This window comes from Oncorhynchus nerka, linkage group LG14, assembly GCF_034236695.1.
Source record: "Oncorhynchus nerka isolate Pitt River linkage group LG14, Oner_Uvic_2.0, whole genome shotgun sequence".
NCBI lineage: Eukaryota > Metazoa > Chordata > Actinopteri > Salmoniformes > Salmonidae > Oncorhynchus > Oncorhynchus nerka.
Genome location: NC_088409.1, coordinates 77,075,119 through 77,101,833, shown reverse-complemented (window position 1 = coordinate 77,101,833; position 26,715 = coordinate 77,075,119). Strand labels below are relative to the sequence as shown.

At 40.3% G+C, this 26,715-nt stretch overlaps 1 protein-coding gene across 4 annotated transcripts; it reads left to right on the top strand.

The window, feature by feature from the left end:
• The first annotated feature begins 10 nt into the window (after nt 1-10).
• Nucleotides 11-25,975, top strand: LOC115141923 (tsukushi-like). Of its 4 annotated transcripts, none has more exons than XM_029681323.2 (3): nt 11-230; nt 16,663-16,770; nt 23,768-25,975. In XM_029681323.2, exon 3 carries the CDS (start codon nt 23,771-23,773, stop codon nt 24,827-24,829), a length of 1,059 nt encoding a protein of 352 aa, XP_029537183.1. In that variant the 5' UTR covers nt 11-230; nt 16,663-16,770; nt 23,768-23,770; the 3' UTR covers nt 24,830-25,975. The 4 variants fall into 4 exon arrangements, with proteins under 4 accessions (XP_029537183.1, XP_029537182.1, XP_029537179.1 ...); XM_029681322.2 differs by having other exon boundaries at nt 16,660-16,770; XM_029681319.2 differs by lacking the exon at nt 16,663-16,770 and having other exon boundaries at nt 12-230.
• Nucleotides 25,976-26,715: the final 740 nt, after the last annotated feature.

Genomic DNA, 26,715 nt, shown 5'->3' with positions numbered 1-26,715 from the left:
AGAAGTTGGGGGGAGTCTCGTCTCGACCTCCAATCAGAATAGCTAGTCGCAGCGCTGACAGTTAATAAAAAACCGCAAGACATCTCTCTAGCTTGCCTGAACCACACAATGATATGGGATTTATAAAAATGGGTGCGGAGGTTGAGTCTCATGCAAGATTCCTCGGCGCTGTGAAGTGAACTGGATTGTCCAGGCGAGACAACTATCTAAATTTATATTTGATGGTCAAGGTATGTCTGAAAATATGTGAGCAAGTTAGAATAACCCTTATTATCAACGTTATTTTAGAGTTTTCTTTGGATTTCAAGGTTTTCAAGCCTCGGAACCACGGAGGTCAGATCATATTTCTGATTTCTCAGAAAAACTGCGCTCCTCCTCATAGGCTATTTGGGCTCATTGTACATATTATTTAATTACAATTATAATCCTATAGCTACTTTATATTTGAAACCCCTGAAAACCATTACTTATTCACAGGCCAAATGCGTAAACTTGGTTGGGTGATGTGCTTCAGAGAAAGTGACAAATCGAGTGATGATTGCCAGAGAAAGGTGGCGGAACTTGGTAGTAGTCTGGTAGATATGAGATTATTTTCTGAGGTACCACACGGATGAGTTTGACAGTCTCAGAAAAGTAGGCTGCAAGGTAAGGCTAGGTTTGCCACGGCTACAGGATATGTGATTTCCAGCGGAAAACGAAGTTCATTCGCTTATTAAGTACTAAATCATTTTTTTCTTGAAAGTGTCATGTAGGCAGCCTATGTGGATATGCATGCATAGGGCTTTGGGTCAGACTCTATCTAAAGAATGCAAGGAAGACATTGCCATGGCTTTACGATTATTATGGCAAATACGAGAAACGTCACTCTAAAATCTAATGCATCATACTGTGTATTCCTCAATGAAAGTGAAAGATAGGTACCATCTGAACAATGAAATGAAGTGTCTGAAATGATGAAATTAGTGCCCGTCGTTTCCATTCATTTTGGATTGAGTCAGGAAGCTAGATATTCAAAACAGATGGTGCAGAACTCATTTTAAGACCACTTTTGAAGTCTTAACACGTGATGTAATCTCTAACCATACACTGACAGCACAGACAGATGGACAGTGTTATCAGTGCAATAGTTCAACCATATTAATCATGGCAAATGAGGATTTACTTGTTGTTGTCCTGATGAGCCTAGCCTATACTGTTTTCTGTACTACTTCAAGTTCAGATTAAACGTGGCTCTTCTTAATGTCATGAATTAATTTGTCTTAGATGGATTAGCGTGCCTGCACCATCTATCTCCTAATTACATTGTTTGTAGGCTTTGACTTTGGGATTAAGCTGGTAAAATACACTTTTAGCCTTACTATGTAGGCCTATACTAATGAGGCTCAACCCATCCTCAGATGCCGGGACATCAAATTAGACTGAACAATAGCTGAAAAGGCATTAAAACATCCTTCCCAGTTCCCACATAGGTTAGCTTTTTATTACTCACATGGTGAGAGTTAAAGAATAAGGCAAGTCAGATGAAATGTACCGTGCATTTGGAAAGTATTCAGACCCCTTCACTTTTTCCACATTTTGTTACGTTACAGCCTTGTTCTAAAATGGATTCAATAATTTTTTTCCCTCATCAATCTACACACAATACCCATAATGACAAAGTGAAACAGGTTTTTAGACATTTTTGCCATTGGATAAAAAATAAAAAGTAGAAATGTACTGTACATAAGCTATAAGTATTCAGACCCTTTGCTATGAGACTCGAAATTTAGCTCCGGTGCATCCTGTTTCCATTGGTCATGCTTGAGATGATTCTACAACTTGATTGGAGTCCACCTGTGGTAAATTCAATCGCCTGGACATGGTTTGGAAAGGCACACACCTGTCTAAAAAAGGTCCCAAAGTTGACAGTGCATGTCAGAGCAAAAACCAAGCCATGAGGTTGAAGGAATTGTCTGTAGAGCTCTCAGGATTGTTTTGAGGCACCGATCTGGGAAAGAGTTCCAGAAAATGTCTGCTGCATTAAAGGTCCCCAAGAACACAGTGGCTTCCATCATTCTTAAATGGAAGAAGTTTGGAACCACCAAGACTCTTCCTAGAGCTGGCCGCATGGCCAAACTGAGTATCCGGGTCAGAAGGGCCTTGGTCAGGGAGGTGACCAAGAACCCGATGGTCACTCTGACAGAGCTCCAGAGTTCCTCTGTGGGGATGGGAGAACCTTCCAGAAGGACAACCATCTCTGAAGCACTCCATCAATCAGGCCTTTATTGTACAGTGGCCAGACGGAAGTCACTCCTCAGTGAATGGCACATGACAGCCTGTTTGGAGTTTGTCAAAAGGCACCTAAAGGACTCTCAGACCATGAGAAACAAGATTCTCTGGTCTGATGAAACCAAGATTGGCCTGAATGACAAGCGTCAGGTCTGGAGGAAACCAGGCACCGCTTATCACCTGGCCAATACCATCCCCTACGGTGAAGCATGGTGGTGGCAGCATCATGCTCTAGGGATGTTTTTGAGTGGCAGGGACTGGGAGACTTGTCAGGATCGAGGGAAAGATGAATGGAGGAAAGTTATAAGAGATTGTTGACGAAAACCTGCTCCAAAGCGCTAAGGACCTCAATCTGGGGTGAAGGTTCACCTTCCAATTGGACAACGACACTGTTTAACACGCTGCCCAAACCGGACACGTCACGTGCAAGCTTTGCAAAATAAATGTACACATACAGTTGAAGTCGGAAGTTTACATACACTTAGGAGTCATTAAAACTCATTTATTTCAACCACTTCACAAATGTCTTGTTAACAAACTATAGTTTTGGTACATCTACTTTGTGCTTGACCCAAGTAATTTTTCCAACAATTGTTTTCAGACAGATTATTTCACTTATAATTCACTGTATCACAATTCCAGTGGGTGAGAAGTTTACATACACCAAGTTGACTGTGCCTTTAAATAGCTTGGAAAATTCCATAAAATTATGTCATTCTTTAGAAGCTTCTGATAGGCTAATTGACATAATTTGAGTCAATTGGAGGTGTACCTGTGGATGTATTTCAAGGCCTACCTTCAAACTCAGTGTCTCTGAGACATCATTGGAAAATCAAAAGAAATCAGCCAAGGCCTCAGAAAAAAAATTGTAGACCTCCAAAAGTCTTGGATATCCTTGGGAGCAATTTCCAAACGCCTGAAGGTACCCCGTTCATCTGTACAAACAATAGTACGCAGCCGTCATATCGATCAGGAAAGAGACGCTTTCTGTCTCCTAGAGATTAACGTACTGTGATGTGAAAAGTGCAAATCAACCCCAGAACAACAGCAAAGGACTTTGTGAAGATGCTGGAGGAAACGGGTACAAAAGTATCTATATCTACAGTAAAACAAGTCCTATATCGACATAACCTGAAAGGCCGCTCAGCAAGGAAGAAGCCACTGCTCCAAAAACCGCCTGGGGACCAATTTTGTACATTTTGGAGAAATATCCTCTGGTCTGATGAAACAAAAATAGAACTGTTTCGCCATAATGACCATCGATCGCTATGTTTGGAGGAAAAAGGGGTGGCTTGCAAGCCGAAGAACACATTCCCAACCGTGAAGCTTGGGGGTGGCAGCATCACGTTGTAGGGGTGCTTTGCTGCAGGAGGGACTGGTGCACTTCACAAAATAGATGGCATCATGAGGAGGGGAAATTATGTGGATATATTGAAGCAATATCTCAAGACATCAGTCAGGATGTTAAAGCTTGGTCGCAAATGGGTCTTCCAAATGGACAATGACTGCAAGCATACTTCCAAAGTTGTGGCAAAATGGCTAAAGGACAACAAAGTCAAGGTATTGGAGTGGCCATCACAAAGCCCTGACCTCAATCCTATAGACAATTTGTGGGCAGAACTGAAAAAGTGTGTGCGAGCAAGGAGGTGTACAATCCTGACTCCGTTACACCAGCTCTGTCAGGAGGAATGGGCCAAAATTCACCCAATTTATTGTGGGAAGCTTGTGGAAGGCTACCCAAAACATTTGACCCAAGTTAAACAATTTAAAGGCAATTCTACCAAATACTAATTGAGTGTATGTGAACTTCTGACCCACTGGGAATGTGATTAAATAAATAAAAGCTGAAATAAATCACTCTCTACTATTGTTCTGACATTTCACATTCTTAAAATAAAGTGGTGATCCTAACTTTACTAAGTCAGGGAATTTTTACTATGATTAAATCTCAGGAATTGTGAAAAACTGAGTTTAAATGTATTTGGCTAAGGTGTATGTAAACTTCCAACGTCAACTGTACATGTTATTCAATCATTGCACCCACACTGCTCGTGCTCGCCAACGAGTGTCTGCTTTGCCAGGTGCTAAAATAGAAGTTGCTTCTATTTTTGACGCAGAATGCGATGCAAGTCCTGCTTCTCCCATTTCCTCATTGGCTTTTTGAAGCGTATACCCACGTGCCGTCTCCTCATTGGTTATACCCACGTGGGTGATTCAAAGATGAACTGAGGTCGGTTGTGGTAATACACCTTATTATGAAAGTTAGTTGCCAATCGCCATATAAAGTCTCAAAAAGTAAAAGCCTGGAAGGAGGAGAGATGACTTGAAACGATTTGGTTGACCGCTTTATGTGTGGATTAATTGTCGAAGTAGAGGACCTTGTGCATTTCAGGTAAAATAGCAACTCAATGTTTATATCCCAGGACAAATTAGCTAGTAACAGCAAGCTAGCTAGCTAAATTGCCATAAATGTTTAATGCTTTTGGACCTGTCCCCAAATTAATATAATTGGTTCAGCGTTTGTTTTGATATTTCAACCTGCGTGCCGTGATCGCGTTTGGTGTGCGGGGACAAAATCAATTTGCGCACAATGGCACACACGGATGCACGCACTTGTCCAGTTTGGGCATGGGAAAGCACACAGCCAAGACAACGTAGGAGTGGCTTCTGGACAAGTCTCTGAATGTCCTTTAGTGCCCCAGCCAGAGCCCAGAGTTGAACCCGATCAAACATCTCTGGAGAGACCTGAAAATAGCTGTGCAGCGACGCTCCCCATCGAAACTGACTGTAAGGACCAACGCCGGAGACGAGAAGCACGTACGGGGAGTTGACATTTAATTAGGAACAGACAAAGAGCAGGACAGAAACAGCGTCAGCACACGGATACACAATGACAAACATCAACCAATGCAGCAGTGGGGAACAGAGCTGGGGAACTGATAAATATAGGGGATGTAATAAACAGGTGATTGAGTCCAGGTGAGTTCATTATCGCTGATGCGTGTGACGTGGGAAAGGAAAGTGTGCGTAATGATGGTGGCAGGAGTACGCAATGCAGGGGAGCCTGGCGCGGGGAAGAGCGGGATCTGGCGTGACACTGACAGAGCTTGAGAGGATCTAGAGAGAAGAATCGGAGAAACTCCCCAAATACAGGTGTGCCAAGCTTGCAGTGTCATACACAAGAAGACTCTGCCAAAGATGCTTCAACAAAGTACTGAGTAAAGGGTCTGAATACTTACGTAAATATGATATTTAAAAATAAAAATAAACAGTTTTCCTTCATCATTATGGGTTATTGTGTGTGGATTGATGAGGAGAGAAACAAATAATTTAATCAACTATAGAATAAGGCTGTAATGTTACAACATGTGGAAGAAGGTAAGGCGTCTGAATACTTTCCAAATGCACTGTATATGGTGTATTATGAGGATACAAGAGTGTTGAAAGATAAGATCCTAAAAGTGAGATGTGTTTGGCCTATAATTTCCCGTAATGAGAGTTGAGGTGCGGACGCCGTAGTTGTCAAGTAATTATAGTGGTAAATGTTTGGCTGATTTGAAGTCTGGGCTAACAGTCATTTGCTGTTTGCTGTAATTTATTGGTGAAAGGATGAGAAACACCTGGTTTGGGAATGTTCACAGCCCCCAGTAAAAGAGCAGCAGATGTATTCATGGATAACATACATGGACAATGAAGAGGGAGGGAAAGACACTAACTAGCATCAATGTCATAGACTAGACTTCTTAGACTTCTAGCACTTAGTTTTAGCCACAGATTCCAACAGCATGGCTTTAGACTGCCCCCTCATCTGTTTGCTAATAAAGCCATTCACTCAGGGTGTAGTCGGTGTCTATGGAGGATGATGATTTCCTGTTAAAATAATTTTTTTATTAAAATGAAAACATGGGTAGTAAAAGTTCATCCAGTATTGTGAAAACACAACATCATGAAAGATATATACCTTATATTGGATTTGTGTGATGGCAGTAGTGATGCACTGATATGCCATTTGTTGCCGATACTGATATCCAATATCCAAAACTATACCGTTAACCGAAATTTACAATTTTTGTGGCCTTTTAAGCGTTCTAGCACAGTTAAATAGTTAACACACACACATGGACACAGCGGTCTAAGGCACTGCATTTCAGTGCAAGAGGGGTCACTACAGTCCCTGGTTCCAGGCTGTATCACATCCGGCCGTGATTGGGAGTCCCATAGGGTGGCGCACAATTGGCCCAGCATTGTCGGGCTGTCATTGTAAATATGTATTTCTTCTTAGCTGACTTGCCTAGTTAAATAAAGGTTACACACACACACACACACACTGACCAAAAAGTTATTTTGTTTCCATTTACATATGTCCCCATTACCAGTCAAATATAATCAAAACCTTTCTTTCACTTACTTGCTGTGCTGTTTCGTTGTTCATTTGATCAGTTGTTTCATTCTCAACCGGGATTTCTATGGAACGCCATTTGGGTCTTTGCGTGTCAAAAAAAACTATTTGACGTGTCAAATAAGCTTGTTGACCAATCAGGACCTGAATATGACTGCACGTCACATAATAATTTAACACGCTCATACATTTTTTACGTAGTTATTAAACATTGATTACACTATCACTCGTATTTCATATGTCACAACGATGCTATTATGCTGGTAAAGTTGTCTCGCACACCTACAGTTCTGGTCATTTTTTTTTTTTAAAGCTAGCAAGCTCATGGATGCAAACAATGTTGTTCCCCAATAACATAGCATAACGACATCATCTGTTTCATTAGTATAGTTTTTTTATTATTATTATAAAAAAAATTTAAGGGGTGGATCATCTTAATATTGCGGAAAGAATGTTGCTTCCAATGTGATTGTCTGCATCATTTCCAATCCCCCATATTTTTGGTAAATATATATATCTATATCCATACACGCATGCATACATATATACATACGCATACCTATATAGACATACATACTTTTTTTTTTAAGATGATACCTTTATTATTATTCCCCGCAAACCCTACCGCCGATCCCCCAATTGGAGTAAACTAATAAACACTTCTGCTTTTCCCTTCAATTTATACATCTTATATACATTTTACAGACAGTCTATTTTACAATAGTTCTCTCATTTGTTCTTACTCCTTCCTCTATTTCTGATGTCCATCCAGTTTGATTTCTATTTGTAACTATGCTATTTCACAAAATTTCCGAACCTATATACATTTTACAGATCCCGTATGCTTTACATTGTTTATCTTGTTATTAGTCCCACCCTTCAACTCCATTCAACCCCTCCCATCTATCTCTCGAAATCATCCATTTCGGATTTCTATTTGCCATATTTTTTTCAAATGTGCTGTTATGCTTCACAAAATAATTGAACCTTCCTATTCTCATAGCTTCTACAGATTGTAAATTAAAAATATATATTTTTGCTAAAATAATCATTATATTATTGATTGATTGACTATGGCTTTTCAAATCACCCAGTATTGCTATCTGTAGCGTTAGTTCTAGGCAAATGTTGCAATTCTTTAGCCATTCCTGGACCTGAGACCAAAAACGAGCAACATATGGACAATACCAAAATAAATGATCTAATGACTCTGCCTCCTCACAGCAGAATCTGCAGAGCTGGGAAGATTGTATCCCCCATATATATAACATTCTATTAGTTGCCAGAATTTTGTATAGTAATTTATATTGAAAAATTTGAAGTTTTGAATCCGGCGTTGTTTTGCGTATCAATTCATAAACCATGTGCCATGGAATGGGTTCATCGAATCTCTTCCCAACTACTTTGCAATTTATATGGCACAGCTGTCAGTTTTTGTTCCTTAAATTAAATTGGTATATGTTTTTATTCATCACACTTTTCTTTAACCATTTATGTTCTTTAATACAGGGCCGACATACAAGTTCCATACTTTTTCCCCTTCTACTTGCCTCTTCCATTTGTGGTAATGCTGCAATTAATTGGTTGTAATTTTGGGTAGAGCAGACATTTCCATATGTCTGTGTTAGCTGCATGTGTGACACAACTCCACCAGTCCTATTTAAATCAAATCGAATTTGTATTTGTCACATACACATGGTTAGCAGATGTTAATGAGAGTGTAGCCAAATGCTTTTGCTTCTAGTTCCGACAATGCAGTAATAACCAACAAGTAATCTAACTAACAATTCCAAAACTACTGTCTTATACGCACAAGTGTAGGGGGATAAAGAATATGTACATGGAGATATATGAGTGAGTGATGGTACAGAGCGGCATAGGCAAGATACAGTACAAGCATTACAAGATACAGTACAAGATACAAACAGCTTGTACAAACAGTACAAGCATTTCGCTACACTCGCATTAACGTCTGCTAACCATGTGTATGTGACAAATAAAATTTGATTTGATAGATGGTATCGAGTATAGTATAGTACAGTATATACATATGAGATGAGTATGTAAACAAAGTGGCATAGTTAAAGTGGCTAGTGATACATGTATTACATAAAGATGCAGTAGATGATATAGAGTATAGTATATACGTATACATATGAGATGAATAATGTAGGGTATGTAAACATTATATTAGGTAGCATTGTTTAAAGTGGCTAGTGATATATTTTACATTTCCCATCAATTCCCATTATTAAAGTGGCTGGAGTTGAGTCAGTGTGTTGGCAGCAGCCACTCAATGTTAGTGGTGGCTGTTTAACAGTCTGATGGCCTTGAGATAGAAGCTGTTTTTCAGTTTCTCGGTCCCAGCTTTGATGCACCTGTACTGACCTCGCCTTCTGGATGATAGCGGGGTGAACAGGCAGTGGCTCGGGGGGTTGTTGTCCTTGATGATATTTATGGCCTTCCTGTAACATCGGGTCGTGTAGGTGTCCTGGAGGGCAGGTAGTTTGCCCCCGGTGATGCGTTGTGCAGACCTCACTACCCTCTGGAGAGCTTTATGGTTGTGGGCGGAGCAGTTGCCGTACCAGGCGGTGATACAGCCCGCTAGGATGCTCTCGATTGTGCATCTGTAGAAGTTTGTGAGTGCTTTTGGTGACAAGCCGAATTTCTTCAGCCTCCTGAGGTTGAGGCGCTGCTGCGCCTTCTTCACGATGCTGTCTGTGTGGGTGGACCAATTCAGTTTGTCTGTGATGTGTATGCCGAGGAACTTAAAGCTTGCTACCCTCTCCACAACTGTTCCATCGATGTGGATAGGGGGGTGTTCCCTCTGCTGTTTCCTGAAGTCCACAATCATCTCCTTAGTTTTGTTGAGTGTGAGGTTATTTTCCTGACACCACACTGAGGGCCCTCACCTCCTCCCTGTAGGCCGTCTCGTCGTTGTTGGTAATCAAGCCTACCACTGTTGTGTCGTCCGCAAACTTGATGATTGAGTTGGAGGCGTGCGTGGCCACGCAGTCGTGGGTGAACAGGGAGTACAGGAGAGGGCTCAGAACGCACCCTTGTGGGTGAGATTCTACTTTGTCTCTATACTGACGCTTAGCTTGTTTGATTGCCTTGCGGAGGGAATAGCTACACTGTTTGTATTCGGTCATGTTTCCGGTCACCTTGCCCTGATTAAAAGCAGTGGTTCGCACTTTCAGTTTCACGAGAATGCTACCATCAATCCACGGTTTCTGGTTTGGGAATGTTTTAATCGTTGCTATGGGAACGACATCTTCAACGCACGTTCTAATGAACTCGCGCACCGAATCAGCGTATTCGTCAATGTTGTTGTCTGACGCAATACGAAACATATCCCAGTCCACGTGATGGAAGCAGTCTTGGAGTGTGGAATCAGATTGGTCGGACCAGCGTTGGACAGACCTCAGCGTGGGAGCTTCTTGTTTTAGTTTCTGTCTGTAGGCAGGGATCAACAAAATGGAGTCGTGGTCAGCTTTTCCGAAAGGAGGGCGGGGCAGGGCCTTATATGCGTCGCAGAAGTTAGAATAGCAATGATCCCTGGTTGCGCAATCGATATGCTGATACAATTTAGGGAGTCTTGTTTTCAGATTAGCCTTGTTAAAATCCCCAGCTACAATGAATGCAGCCTCAGGATGTATGGATTCCAGTTTGCAAAGAGTCAAATAAAGTTTGTTCAGAGCCATCGATGTGTCTGCTTGGGGGGGAATATATACGGCTGTGATTATAATCGAAGAGAATTCCCTTGGTAGATAATGCGGTCGACATTTGATTGTGAGGAATTCTAAATCAGGTGAACAGAAGGACTTGAGTTCCTGTATGTTTTTGTGACCACACCACGTCTCGTTAGCCATAAGGCATACGCCCCCGCCCCTCTTCTTACCAGAAAGATGTTTGTTTCTGTCGGCGCGATGCGTGGAGAAACCAGCTGGCTGCACCGCCTCCGATAGCGTCTCTCCAGTGAGCCATGTTTCCGTGAAGCAAAGAACGTTACAGTCTCTGATGTCCCTCTGGAATGCTACCCTTGCTCGGATTTCATCATCCTTGTTGTCAAGAGACTGGACATTGGCGAGATGTATACTGGGGAGTGGTGCACGATGTGCCCGTCTCCGGAGTCAGACCAGGAGACCGCTTCGTTTCCCTCTTTTACGAAGTCGTTTTTTTGGGTCGCGGCTGGGATCCATTCCGTTGTCCTGGGTGAAAGGCTTCGCGAAAGTCATAATCTTGGTCGTACTGATGGTGAGTTGACGCTGCTCTTATATTCAGTAGTTCTTCTCGACTGTATGTAATGAAACCTAAGATGACCTGGGGTACTAATGTAAGAAATAACACGTAAAAAAAACAAAAAACTGCATAGTTTCCTAGGAAGGCGAAGCGAGGCGGCCATCTCTGTTGGCGCCGGAATCTCTATCATTCACTAAAATTATACCTTTTTTCTTTTTTTTCTTCGATAAATACAGTTTTTTTTAATCAATTAGTATATTTGAATTTAACCACAATATTTGTTGTACTATTTGTTCCGCCCTTTCAGGTGGATTAAACTGAAATTGCAACCAACTTTCTAAGGCTTGTTTAAAAAATAAAGATATTTTGGAGATTATTTCCTTTTCAAACAACCGAAAGTGAGCAGGTATAATCTGAATAAAGGGGTATTTTCCTATCCATGGTAGCAATATCTTGTCTATTTTTGCTAACTTTAAAAAATATATATATTGGAGTGAGATCATTTCTTTCTTTTGGGATTTGTATACCGAGTATGTCCACATCTCCGTCAGACCATTTAATTGGTCAACTACATGGTAATGTAAAATGTGAGTTTTTAGTGATCCAATACGTAATATGGTACATTTATCATAATTTGATTTTAATCCAGGGAGGATAGCAAAAGTATCTAGATCCTCTAAGAGGCCGTGGAGAGACTCTAATTGTGGTTTTAAAAGAAAATATGAATCATCAGTGTACAATGACACCTTGGTTTTTAAGCCACGGATTTCTAATCCCTTAATATTATTGTTTGATCTAATCTTAGCAGCTAACATTTCGATGGCAATAATAAATAGATATGCCGATAGTGGACAACCTTGTTTTACTCTAGATAGTTTAAAACTTTCTGAGATGTAGCCATTATTTACTATTTTACACCTAGGGTTACTATACATAACCTTAACCCATTTTATAAGAGATTCCCCAAAATTTAAATGTTCTAGGCATTTATATATAAACTCCAGTCGTACTTTATCAAAAGCCTTTTCAAAATCAGCTATGAAAACCAGGCCTGGTGTCCCTGATATTTCATAGTGTTCTATTGTTTCCAGTACTTGTCTTATATTATCTCCAATGTATTGCCCATGTAAAAAAACCTGATTAGGATAAATAATATCTGACAATACTTTTTTAATTCTATGTGCCAAGCATTTTGCTAGGATTTTTGCATCACAACACTGAAGTGTAAGAGGTCTCCATTTTTTAAAAATGGACTGGATCTTTATATATACCACTAGGGTCCTGTTTTAGTAATTATGATATCAGACCTTCTTGTTGCGTGTCTGATAATCCACCATTTATATAGGAGTGGTTAAAACAAGCCAATAATGGTCCTTTGACCATATACCAACAAAAAGTTTTGTATACTTCCACTGGTATGCCATCCAGCCCTGGAGTTTTCCCATCCTTTAAGGTCCCAATTGCCTCAAGCAGTTCCTCCTCTGTAATTTGGCCTTCACATGAGTCTTTCTGTACAGATATTAATTTTACATAATTATTAGGAAAAAAATCCATATAATTAGTTTCAGTTAGTGGAGATGGAGGAGCCTGAAATGAAAACATATTCTTAAAGTACTTTACTTCCTCTTTCAAAATATCATTTGGTGAATCATGCGTGACTCCATTTGTAACAAGTTTTAATAAAAAAATGTTGGTAGCATTTCTATATTGAAGATTGAAAAATAATTTGGTGCATTTTTCTCCATATTCCATCCAGTTCGCTTTATTTTTATAATGTATTACACTAGATCTTTCTTGAATAAGTTCCTCCATTTCTTTTTGTTTTTCCTCTAACTTATTCAGTGCCTCTATAGTACAGTTTTTATTGCTATCTAACTGTGCTGTTAGTCCTTCAATATCCTTTGTTAATATGGACTCTTTTGATCTAAATTGCTTTTGTTTTATAGATGAGAACTGAATAGCATTGCCTCTAAAGGCACATTTAAAAGTGTCCCATACAGTAAGGGGATCTGCTGTACCTATGTTATTATTCTGTCCTAGTTCTAAACAATGTATCATCAAGTAGGCTTTGATTAAATTTCCAATATCCTCGCCCACGTGGAAATTCTGTAAGAGTAATATATATGCCAATTATGTGATGATCCGACCGCATTCTGTCCCCTATCAACACTTTTTTTTTTTTTTTTACTTTTGGTGCCAGAGAGAATGGTATAAGAAAGTAGTCAAGGCGACTACATTACATTTACATTTAAGTCATTTAGCAGACGCTCTTATCCAGAGCGACTTACAAATTGGTGCTTTCACCTTATGACATCCAGTGGAACAGCCACTTTACAATAGTGCATCTAGGTCTTTTAAGGGGGGGGGGGGTGAGAAGGATTACTTTATCCTATCCTAGGTATTCCTTAAAGAGGTGGGGTTTCAGGTGTCTCCGGAAGGTGGTGATTGACTCCGCTGTCCTGGCGTCGTGAGGGAGTTTGTTCCACCATTGGGGGGCCAGACTAGCTTGATTAAGCCTCCGCCATGTATATCTCACTAGGTCAGGCTATTTAAGTATCCATATATCCACTAATTCCAATATATCCATGACATTCATGATTTCCTTAAGTGCCTGAGGGTGATAGTTTGTAGTGCGATTTCCTTTCCAGTCCATAGAGGTATTTAAGACCGTACTAAAATCTCCCACCATAATAATAGTCTAGTGTTACTTGTAGAGTTGATCAATTCTTATATATACTGTATTTTCAAAGAAGCTTGGATCATCATAGTTATGTCCTACTATCCAGGTCTGTACCCAAACAATTTGAACTTCTACTTTTAAAAATCCACCTCTCTAAAAACAAGTCTCTCGCCGTTGCCGCCTGCTACAGACCACCCTCTGTGCTCTGGACACCATATGTGAACTGATTTTTTTTATTTTTATGCATTCCTAACCATCTTAAATAAGCATGCCCCATTCAAGAAATTTAGAACCAGGAACAGATATAGCCCTTGGTTCTCCCCAGACCTGACTGCCCTTAACCAACACAAAAACATCCTATGGCGTTCTGCATTAGCATCGAACAGCCCCCGTGATATGCAGCTGTACAGGGAAGCTAGAAACCATTATACACAGGCAATTAGAAAAGCCAAGGCTAGCTTTTTCAAGCAGAAATTTGCTTCCTGCAACACTAACTCAAAAAAGTTCTGGGACACTGTAAAGTCCATGGAGAATAAGAACACCTCCTCCCAGCTGCCCACTGCACTGAAGATAGGAAACACTGTCACCACTGATAAATCCACTATAATTGAGAATTTCAATAAGCATTTTTCTACGGCTGGCCATGCTTTCCACCTGGCTACTCCTACCCCGGTCAACAGCACTGCACCCCCCACAGCAGCTCGCCCAAGCCTTCCCCTGCCATTACAACTCTCCTTTTGTGGCCTCCAATTGCTCTTAAATACAAGTAAAACTAAATGCATGCTCTTCAACCGATCGCTGCCTGCACCTGCCCGCCTGTCCAACATCACGACTCTGGACTGCTCTGACTTAGAATACGTGGACAACTACAAATACCTAGGTGTCTGGTTAGACTGTAAACTCTCCTTCCAGACCCACATCAAACATCTCCAATCCAAAGTTAAATCTAGAATTGGCTTCCTATTTCGCAACAAAGCATCCTTCACTCATGCTGCCAAATATACCCTTGTAAAACTGACCATCCTACCAATCCTTGACTTCGGCGATGTCATTTACAAAATAGCCTCCAATACCCTACTCAACAAATTGGATGCAGTCTATCACAGTGCAATCCGTTTTGTCACCAAAGCCCCATATACTATCCACCATTGCGACCTGTACACTCTCGTTGGCTGGCCCTCGCTTCATACTCGTCGCCAAACCCACTGGCTCCATGTCATCTACAAGACCCTGCTAGGTAAAGTCCCCCCTTATCTCAGCTCCCTAGTCACCATAGCATCCCCCACCTGTAGCACGCGCTCCAGCAGGTATATCTCTCTGGTCACCCCCAAAACCAATTCTTTCTTTGGCCGCCTCTCCTTCCAGTTCTCTGCTGCCAATGACTGGAACGAACTACAAAAATCTCTGAAACTGGAAACACTTATCTCCCTCACTAGCTTTAAGCACCAACTGTCAGAGCAGCTCACAGATTACTGCACCTGTACATAGCCCCACCTATAATTTAGCCCAAACAACTACCTCTTTCCCTACTGTATTTATTTTATTTATTTTGCTCCTTTGCACCCCATTATTTTTATTTCTACTTTGCACATTCTTCCACTGCAAATCTACTATTCCAGTGTTTTACTTGCTATATTGTATTTACTTTGCCACCATGGCCTTTTTTTTGCCTTTACCTCCCTTATCTCACCTCATTTGTTCACATCGTATATAGACTTGTTTATACTCTATTATTGACTGTATGTTTGTTTTACTCCATGTGTAACTCTGTGTCGTTGTATGTGTCGAACTGCTTTTCTTTATCCTGGCCAGGTCGCAATTGTAAATGAGAACTTGGTGAAATCAAAAAATCATTATTCGGACCGTATAGGTTAATAAGCCATATCTGTTTATTGTCCAATAACATATTTTAAATAATCCATCTACCTTGAGGATCTGTTTGGACAATTTGCACATTTGGATCAAAATTATTGTTAATTAAAACCATCACCCCTTTGGAATTTCTTTGCCCATGGGAGAAGTATATTTCGCCCCCCCAGTTCTTTTTCCACAAAACTTAATCTAAAACTGTTGAATGGGTTTCCTGTAAACAATAGATATTATATTCCTTCTCTTTTAGCCATGTAAATACTGATTTTCTTTTCTTATTATCTGCTAGGCCATTACAATTGTAACTGGCTATACTTATTTCACCATCTATCATAATGAGACACAACTTTCAATTATTTTTATTCAATTATATGTTTGTAAACGCTTACAGCATGCACATAAAACAGTTAGGGACTTTTCCTTAGTATCTGGGTCATTCAGGTGGGTGTCTAGGGTATTAATATTAAAATAGGATCTTACCATTAAAATAGGATCATAAATAAATAATTAGATATCATTTATTTTAAAAATGTAGTTCCCCATGATAGGACAATAACAAATCAAATGTATCATCTATTTTAAAACTGTTCCACCATGATAGGACAATAAATAAATAAGACGTATAATTCATTATAAAAGTATATCCATCATCTGAACAACATTGAAAGCCCTCTCATACTCCGGCCCACAGCAATACATTGGCTCTGGGATATGCAACCATTTCTTACTCACTCACTCAACTTTATCAACATAACAAATAAGAATAAACACACACCACACCATCCAGACATACTGTGCCTTCTGTTTACTTTGTTTTTATCTTCACTATGTTGAATTAGTGCTTGTGTGTTCAATTAGTTATATGTGAAGATATATAGAAAAGTTTGTTTATTTTCCTCATCTATGAGAATTTTGTAATTTTTTAAATAACCATGGAGTAATCTTTGTGTCTCTGAACAACTGGTTATCAATATATAGTTTATCAACGACGAGAGCTACTCGTTTCGCTTTTAATCTATTTTCTTTGAAAATTGGATACAGAACTTTGCGCCGTTCTGCAATTTCCTTCGGAAACTGATCATTTATGCCAATTTTGGTCCCAGCAAGTCTTTTACCCAGGCTTTTAACCATTATTTTATCTTTAAATGAAGCAAATTTGGCAACAATTGGGCGCTCATACCTTTGGCCTCTCTGTCTGAAGCAGTGTACACGTTGGATTTTGTCGATAACTTCGCGTGGGATCTGAAGTGCTGTAAGGAGGAACTCTCGAACTACAGATTCAGGGACTTCCCCTTCTTTCTCCTGGATACCTGTAAGTACCAGATTCTCTCTCATTGATCTAGTTTGTATGTCCAGTAAGGCTTCCCTCGGTTTTCTCCTTTTTAATTTCGGTTTCAATCTTATTGACTGTCCCTTGTAGCTTGTGTGTTTCCTTCTCCAATGTCGCAGCTTTTTCATCACTCATCTCGAGGCTAGCTTCACAACACATAACCCGGTCCGGTTGATCCTCACTAGCCAGATTAAGCAAGCTGGCTGCTTATAACTTTAGCTTTGGGCAACAGGGTTATGTAGCTGGCTAGTGTCGTGGAAGTAAACAGTCAATCATATTTCTCAAATACCGGAGCCTGTGAGTTAAATTAGACTTTTATTACAATATAACAACAGCTGAGCTGGTTCGTGAAGCAACTCCCTTTCCAGTCTTGACACATACTTCTTATACATTTTTCCTCCTTACGTCTTCCCCTCTGGCATTTAGACACCGTTATCTTATTGCATTGTATTGTTTTATTTTTTTTTATTTAACCAGACAAGTCAGTTAAGAACAAATTCTTATTTTCAATGACGGCCTAGGAACAGTGGGTTAACTGCCTGTTCAGGGGTAGACGACAGATTTGTACCTTGTCAACTCGGGGGTTTGAACTCGCAACCTTCCGGTTACTAGTCCAACGCTCTAACCACTAGGCTACCCTGCCGCCCCATGTTTATTTCGCCCATTAAAAACTCTTACATATTTGTCTAGGTTGGAACTGTTGCTGTTAAAATTCAATACATTTTCATTCTGAACTGGAACAAACTGATTGATCACATCACACAGATGCATAACAGAACAGGGTCATTGTCCATTTGGAAGACCCATTCGCGACCAGGCTTTAACTTCCTGACTGATGTCTTGAGATGTTGCTTCAATATATACACATCATTCTCCTATCTCATGATGCCATCTATTTTGTGAAGTGCAACAGTCCCTCCTGCATCAAAGCACCCCAACAACATGATGCTGCCACCCTCGTGCTTCACGGTTGGGAATGTGTTCTTCGGCTTGCAAGCCTCCTTTTTCCTCCAAACATAACGATGGTCATTATGGCCAAACAGTTCTATTTTTGTTCCATCAAACCAGAGGACATTTCTCCAAAAGTATGATCTTTGTCCCCATGTGCAGTTGCAAACCGTAGTCTGGCTTTTTTATGGCGGGTTTGGAACAGTGGCTTCTTCCTTGCTGAGCGACCTTTCAGGTTTATGTCGATATAGAACTCGTTTTACTGTGGATATAGATTATTTTGTACCTGTTTCCTCCAGCATCTTCACAAGGTCCTTTGCTGTTGTTCTGGGATTGATTTGCACTTTTCGCACCAAAGTAGGTTCATCTCTAGGAGACAGAACACGTCTCCTTCCTGAGCGGTATGACGGCTGCGAGGTCCCATGGTGTTTATAGTTGCGTACTATTGTTTGTACAGGTGAACGTGGTATCTTCAGGCATTTGTGAATCGCTCCCAAGAACGAACCAGGCTTGTGGAGGTCTACAATTTTTTTCTGAGGTCTTGGCTGATTTATTTTGATTTTCCTATGATGTCAAGCAAAGAGGCACATAAAGACCCAAACGGCGTTACATAGGATAATCAAAATAAATCAGCCAAGACTTCAGAAAAAAATTGTAGGGTATATGTTGTGAAGCTAATTGCAGTGACGCTATTACCATGTAACTCCGGTAGGGCAACATCTGAAAAATAGCGCACTTGTTAATGTGTACCTGTTCTCGACCAGTCGGTGAAGCCAACATCACCCACGACCGAGAACGGTTGTTTGTCAAGGGCAAGGAATTCAATTATTTTGGCTTTAATGTATTTTGCCTTTGAGTTGTGAAATTTTCTTACTCTTTCAAATGACTGCTCGACTTGTTGACTGCTCGATCCACACAGCAGACATTGTGGGCTAGGTTAGGAATTCTGTGTTACACGTGTAAGTGCAACATTTTACATGGCGTCATTGCATCATGTATCTACATTTATATAGGTAAGCACAGTAGCTTTGACAACGTTTTTTGTTTTTTAACATCTGTGTTAAACTCGACATCTCGCCGATACCGATGTTGGCGTTTTTAGCTAATATCGTCCGATTCCGATATGTTCACCGATATATTGTGCATCCCTAGAAGTCAGTGAAGGAAAAACACAAGCATAATACATCTCTTGATCTTGTTTAATAGGGAAATATTTACTGACCATCATTTGATAGGGCAGATCTCTTTGACTTATTTTGTCTATCTTGTATGGTAGGGGGTACTTTGGCTTTGAGTCAACAATGAAAACACATGTTCTCTCACCAACATACACACAGTCGCTCAACTGGATACAGGGAAACTGTGACTTATTTATGTGCAAATCTGATAGACCTTTGCAGAATTAAATTTTTTAACCAACATTTTGCGACATTACTCAAATTCGGTATACATTTGCCTGATTAAACATCAGAACCAGTATTACTGGGCGTTTTTTAACCTTCAGATTAATAGAATAAACAGTTTCAACCACCACACAAAATGATATACTCCAGTTGAGTATATCAGAGTTTCTGGGAAGCTTAACACATAATCAGCCTTCGTGTTGAATCTCAAGTATTCCAGATGTCCTTTTTGATTATCCAACATCCCCTGTTACATAAGAACATTCTGTAGCCTTTGCAGGTCACTTTGTAGCCTTTGCAGGTCACTCTGTAGCCTTTGCAGGTCACTCTGTAGCCTTTGCAGGTCACTCTGTAGCCTTTGCAGGTCACTCTGTAGCCTTTGCAGGTCACTCTGTAGCCTTTGGAACCTTTCAAACCTTTTACTTCCGTGGACTAAATCAGGGCCACAGTGTTTGTTGGTAGTCTTAAACAAATCTACTTTGAAACGAAAGTATACAGCTCACACACATGGTCAAGTTATTAAAAAAAAAGACACCTGTACCATGCCAGATAAAGTATGTATTTCATTTGGAGTTTGCATCCCAATATTACACGTTATATACATCACTGAAGACTGAAATATATCATAACACATTGATATAGGAACACCAGATTTTCTGCTGTTTAAAAAATAAAGTTGATTAATTACGAAATTATGAAAGATATTAATAACATTCCACCCATGAAGCCATTGGAGGTCAATTTGGTCATTTGACTACTGGAAAGCTTGACGTGATAACCTTCCACAGACTATACCTAACTTTGGCCCATTGCACAAATTAATGATCAATCCTTCAATGGCTTTTCTGCTGGGTCATGCTTGGGTATACACCTCCTGAATGCTTATCCAGTTGTTATACAACTACAACTGTTAAAGCAGCAATCAGCAATTGAAACAACACTAAAGCCCTCCCCACCACTGTTTTGGTAAAAAGCTGTTGGGATGGGGCTTGAGAATTGTTACTACTCTCAAAAGACAGAGCTTTAGATGCAAGGACAGACCATCCATGATATCAAAATGATAGTTTTAACCATGTTTTTAGGCAATACAGTGTTTGTTTTTCATTTACTTTGTTTACAAACATTGGCGTAAAGCAAGATTATATTTTGTGTTCTGATGAGGTATGACAGTTTAACTAAACATTTAAGTTATATTCTTTAAATACTCAATGGGTACATATCCTTAATTTATATGTACAGATTAAATGAACGTAGCAACTGCTGATTGCCCATTTAACCTTTGTCCAATTTCCATGTGTTGCGTGTGGGTACTCTGTGCTCTGCTCATTATGGCAGTGTTGCTGCCAAGTGCACAAAGAGGTTTAGAAGCAGATCATTTTTCCTGCACAAAGGACGCGAGTTAGGTGGGTTCAGGAACAAAAGTCCTGTTCACCACTAGCCTTCTCAGTTAGATATCTAGAGCTGTGCAGTGAACAAGAAACTATCAACAACAAGAGAAAATAGTGGTATGAAGTGCATTTTCATTTTTGGTTATTGCTTGGTTATTAAACTTATTTAAATGTTTTCAAGGTTTCTGAAGGAATCATTTAACTGTTTTGCCGATGGCATTCCATTGTTATTTGTGATACAGTAGTCATCAATATGTGCCTTTTGCCACACAATACTTAATATGTGAATGTGAACTTTCTAATGAGTAGCTACTGGTGTCTCCGACATCTTTATACATAACTGTCGGCTTGGAGGAGACCGATGAGGACTTTCCTAAAGACACATTAGACAGATTAGACACAGATGGTATAAGGACCTTCAGTGATGCTGTCTCTGCTTGCATCATCAGAACCATGAATAGTTTGTGTTGTAAACTAAGAAAACATTTGTGATACATTTTGATAAAGAAAATGAGGTCAAATCCATTGGGAGCCCAAAGAAAAGAGAACTTAGGGCTGTTGGTGTGTGTTGCAAGGAAAGCTTGAAGTGAATCCAGAAACAAGAGTAACAAAGATGGCTACGGTGGCATTTTGAAAGGAAAAACTCTTTATTTGAATTCTAAAACTACATTTACTGTCTGCTCCGAGTGTAATCTTCAATGTTATGTTGTTCAGAAAAGTGGCTTGAGGGAAGGAATACAGTTTAAAAACATGAACTACTAACATGCGTCTGTTAAATAAAAATGATAAAAATCAAAGTAAATGATGGTCGTTAACACATTTGTCATATTTATTTTGTTTTTAATGTCTATGTGGAGATTATGTTTATGCATTGTGTTTAACGCTAGCTGTATATATTTATATCTCCGTAATGGAGTGCATATCAATGTGACTCACAGCTTATTTACTGCCTGTAGTGTCTCTGCCTGTAGTGTTGCTCTGTTCACCGGATGATGCAGTGTTGTTAAATAGCCCATATACTGTGTTTATTTTGGGTCACTGAAAATGATATCCAATTAGCTGTACCTTTTTTATATTTGAAAAAAGGGAAGCAATTAGATTATTAGTATTCCATGTATCTCTCAGTTTACCTTTTCTTAGATATTCTACATGACCAAAACTATGTGGATACCTGCTCATCGAACATCTCATTCCAAAATCATGGGCATTAATATTCGAGGTCGACCGATAATGATTTTTCAACGCCGATACCGATTATTGGAGGACACAAAAAAAAAACAGATACCGATTTAATCGGCCGATTTAAAAAAATAAAATAAATAAATAAATAAAAAATGTATTTGTAATGACAACGAATTCCAAAAATCGCTGAAGTTGGAGACTTTTATCTCCCTCACCAACTTCAAACAGCTGCTATCTGAGCAGCTAACCGATCGCTGCAGCTGTACATAGTCTATTGGTAAATAGCCCACCCATTTTCACCTACCTCATCCCCATACTGTTTTTATTTATTTACTTTTCTGCTCTTTTGCACACCAATATCTCTACCTGTACATGACCATCTGATCATTTATCACTCCAGTGTTAATCTGCAAAATTGTAATTATTCGCCTACCTCCTCATGCCTTTTGCACACAATGTATATAGACTCCCCTTTTTTCTACTGTGTTATTGACTTGTTAATTGTTTACTCCATGTGTAACTCTGTGTTGTCTGTTCACATTGCTATGCTTTATCTTGGCCAGGTCGCAGTTGCAAATGAGAACTTGTTCTCAACTAGCCTACCTGTTTAAATAAAGGTGAAATAAAAAAAATAAAAAAAATTACAATACTGAATTAACACTTATTTTAACTTATAATACACTTATAATACTTATAATACATAAATAAAATCAATGTAGCCTCAAATAAATAATGAAACATGTTCAATTTGGTTTAAATAATGCAAAAACAAAGTGTTGGGGAAGAAAGTAAAAGTGCAATATGTGCCATGTAAGAAAGCAAACGTTTAAGTTCCTTGCTCAGAACATGAGAATATATGAAAGCTGGCGGTTCCTTTTAACATGAGTCTTCAATATTCCCAGGTAAGAAGTTTTAGGTTGTAGTTAATCTAGGAATTATAGGACTATTTCTCTCTCTGCCATTTTTATTTCATATACCTTTGACTATTGGATGTTCTTATAGGCACTTTAGTATTGCCAGTGTAACAGTATAGCTTCCGTACCTCTCCTCGCTCCTCCCTGGACTCGAACCAGGAACACAACGACAACAGCCACCCTCGAAGCACCCCGCTAACTAGCTAGCCATTTCACATCGTTACACCAGCCTAATCTCGGGAGTTGATAGGCTTGAAGTCATAAACAGCAGAGCTGCTGGCAAAAAAACATGAAAGTGCTGTTTGAATGAATGCTTATGAGCCTGCTGGTGCCTACCATCGCTCAGACTGCTCTATCAAATCATAGACTTAATTATAACATAATAACACACAAATGCGAGCCTTAGGTCATTAATATGGTCAAATCCGGAAACTATCATCTCGAAAACAAGACGTTTATTCTTTCAGTGAAATACGGAACCGTTTGGTATTTTATCTAACGGGTGGCATCCATCAGTCTAAATATTCCTGTTACATTGCACAACCTTCAATGTTATGTCATAATTACGTAAAATTCTGACAAAAAATTAGTTTGCAATGAGCCAGACGGCCCAAACTGTTGCATATACCCTGACTCTGCCTGCATTGAACGCAAGAGAAGTGACACAATTTTCACCTGGTTAATATTGCCTGCCAACCTGGAATTCTTTTAGCTAAATATGCAGGTTTAAAAATATATACTTCTGTGTATTGATTTTAAGAAAGGCATTGGTGTTTATGGTGAGGTACATGTTGGCGCAACGACTGTCCCTTTTCGCGAATGCGCACTGCATCGATTATATGCAACGCAGGACACGCTAGTTAAACTAGTAATATCATCAACTATGTGTAGTTATAACTAGTGATTTAAGATTTGTTAAGTTTAATGCTAGCTAGCAACTAACCTTGGCTTCTTACTGCATTCGCGTAACAGGCGGGCTCCTCGTGAGGCAGGTGGTTAGAGCGTTGGACTAGTTAACCGTAAGGTTGCAAGATTGAATCCCTGAAATAGCCGAATCCACAAATTTGAAGAGGTGTCCACATACACTAAAAGCATCTGAATACATTTGACGTAACATCTTTGTTTTATTTTTGTGTCCCCTCAGAGCATGATGGCGTTTCTCCTGTGTGTTAGCCTGTGGATGCTCCTAGCTGTCCATGGCCAAGCTGGAGCAGTGAAGAACTGCCACCCGGGTTGCCACTGTGAGGTGGAGAGCTTCGGCCTGTTCGACAGCTTCAGCCTGACCAGGGTGGACTGCAGGGGAGTGGGCCCTAGCACCAACCCCATCTCCATCCCCCTGGACACTGCCCACCTGGACCTCTCCTCCAACTCTATGTCCCTGCTGACTGACACCATGCTCTCTGGGCCTGGCTATACCACCTTGGTCAGCCTGGACCTCAGCAACAACCTCATCTCCATGGTCAGCCCTAAGGCCCTGTCCAGGCTGCGCTACCTGGAGTCTCTGGACCTCAGCCACAACTCGTTGGAGGGCCTGGACGAGGGCTGCTTCTCTGGCCTCCCCCTGGCCGAGGTGGACCTCAGCCACAACCACTTCCGAGAGTTTGATCTGAACATGTTCATCACTAAAGATCACGGAGAGCCAATCAGCGTGGATCTGTCCCACAACCGGCTGACAGTGGTCTCCTGGAGTTCTTCTAGGAGCCCCTTGCTACATGTCCAGAGCCTGACTCTAGCAGCCAACCAGCTGAGGGCCGTGCCCAAGCTAAAAGGCATCCTGCTGAGGGACTTAAACCTGGATGGGAACAGTATCTCCCGCATTGAGGAGGGTGCTTTTGAGGACCTCAAGGACCTTGTTTACCTGTCCCTCAGTGGGCTTCCTGAGCTCTTTAATATCCAGCCCAACTGTTTCAGAGGCCTACAGAACCTTCAGGTGTTGGACCTCTCCAACAATGCCAAGCTAAAAACACTGAGCCCAGCTGTGTTCAGTGGACTTGTGTCTCTACAGGAGCTCAATCTGTCAAACTCTGGAGTAACGTCATTGCCAAATAACATGCTAAGTCACTTGCCAATCATCAAGAGTATCACCCTGGGCCAGAATATCCATTGTTGGAGGGCTCAAAAGCAGGGCCAGTTTCACAGGCAGCTCGGACAGGAACAGAAACATGACGAGATGCTAACCTGTGACGTTGAAGGGGTTATCTCATGATTGTGTTCGGATCGTTGCCGTCAGTATGGACATCTAGCTAACACATTAGTGCTAAAACTGTGCCTTATATCACTATATGCAAAGAACACTTTTTGTTATTGCCGCCAATCATGATAATTACTATTTGAACAGTTGTTTAAATTTCAATTCAAAAATGTGCTTTGCTTTTATTCCAAAGGCCTGAGGTATTTATAGTAATCCACTGTACTATCACGTCATGCTTGCTATGCATAACGCATGTCTTTCAACTACAGTAACAAGCTAGCAATAGCATTGATGGATATTACATTAAAAACATTTAGTTTTTTAGGATCTGGAAATAGAAACAGACCTCAGCCACTAGGAAAAATATTGTTATATTCCATAACAATCATCAGATCATTGAAGTATGCACCTTACTATGCAAGGACCACTCTTATTTCAGAACGAAGGGTAAACATCTTATGTAGAGTATATAGTTAAGTATGTCTATCATAGGAAGCTGGTGGGAGGCGCTATAGGAAGACAGGCTCATTGTAATGGCTGGAATGGAATAAATGAAACGGTATCAATCAAATTAATTTTTCAATCAAATGTAATTATAAAGCCCTTTTAAGATCAGCAGATGTCACAAAGTGCTATGCAGAAACCCAGCCTAAAACCCCAAACAGGAAGCAATGTAGATGTAGATTCACAGTGGCTAGGAAAAACTCCCTAGAAAGACAGGAACCTAGAAAGAAACCTAGAGAGGAACCAGGCTCTGAGGGGTGGCCAGTCCTCTTCTGGCTGTGCCGGGTGAAGATTGGAAACCACATTTGACTCTGTAACAGCTGGAATGGAATAAATGGAACAATGTGCACATCCTCCTATAGCTCCTTCCACCAGCCTCCTCTGACGTCTAGTTTTATTAAGTGGACACATTCTCCTGCTATCTTGCTCCGTAATGTTTACATGGTCTAAGACCAACATTGCCTGTTCTGTTTCAAAGAGCAGTTGAGGATGAAATGTGGTCTGAACAAATCAATGCATAAACACATTTATGAATGTCACCCAGGGGTTTTTCGCTGCTCCGTTATTGAATCAGTTTCTCATGACCGTGACCAAGACATAAAACAGTCCTTGTACTACTATTAAACACAGACATGTTTTGTCCTGTATTTTAATATCTCTTCTGACAGATAAGTGTGTTTTAACTGAAACACTGCCACATGTCATTTGATACATTGTATTATTCACCCTACTTTGAAATATTGTAAATGTCGCAGCTATTCTACAGCATCGACTTTGGATCGACATTGGCCAAAATCCTTCAGATATTCTGTGCAACAACAACTGCATGTTTGAACACCTGCCTTGGTTGCTATCCCTGTGGTATAATATGGACCAAAAGAGACAATTGGCCTCATAACTGCACATGAGCTGGTTTGGATGTTAAACATCTGCATAAAGATTGTATATTTCTTACCGATAGTGTACAAAACTCCGGGATACTGGCCTTCTAGGCAGAGTTGCAAAGAAAAAGCTGTATCTAAGACTGACCAGTAAAAAAATAAGATTAAGATTGACAAAAGAACACAGACACTGGACAGAGGAACTCTGCCAAGAAGGCCAGCATCCCGGAGTCGCCTCTTCATTGTTGACGTTGAGACTGGTGTTTTGCGGGTACTATTTAATGAAGCTGCCAGTTGAGGACTTGTGAGGCATCTGTTTCTCAAACCAGACACGCTAATGCACTTGTCCTCTTGCTCAGTTGTGCACGAGGGCCTCCCACTCTTTCTATTCTGGTTAGAGCCAGTTTGCGCTGTTCTGTGAAGGCAGTAGTACACAGCGTTGTACGAGATCTTCAGTTTCTTGGCAATTTCTCGCATTTGTCAGAACAAGAATAGACTGACAAGTTTCAGATGAAA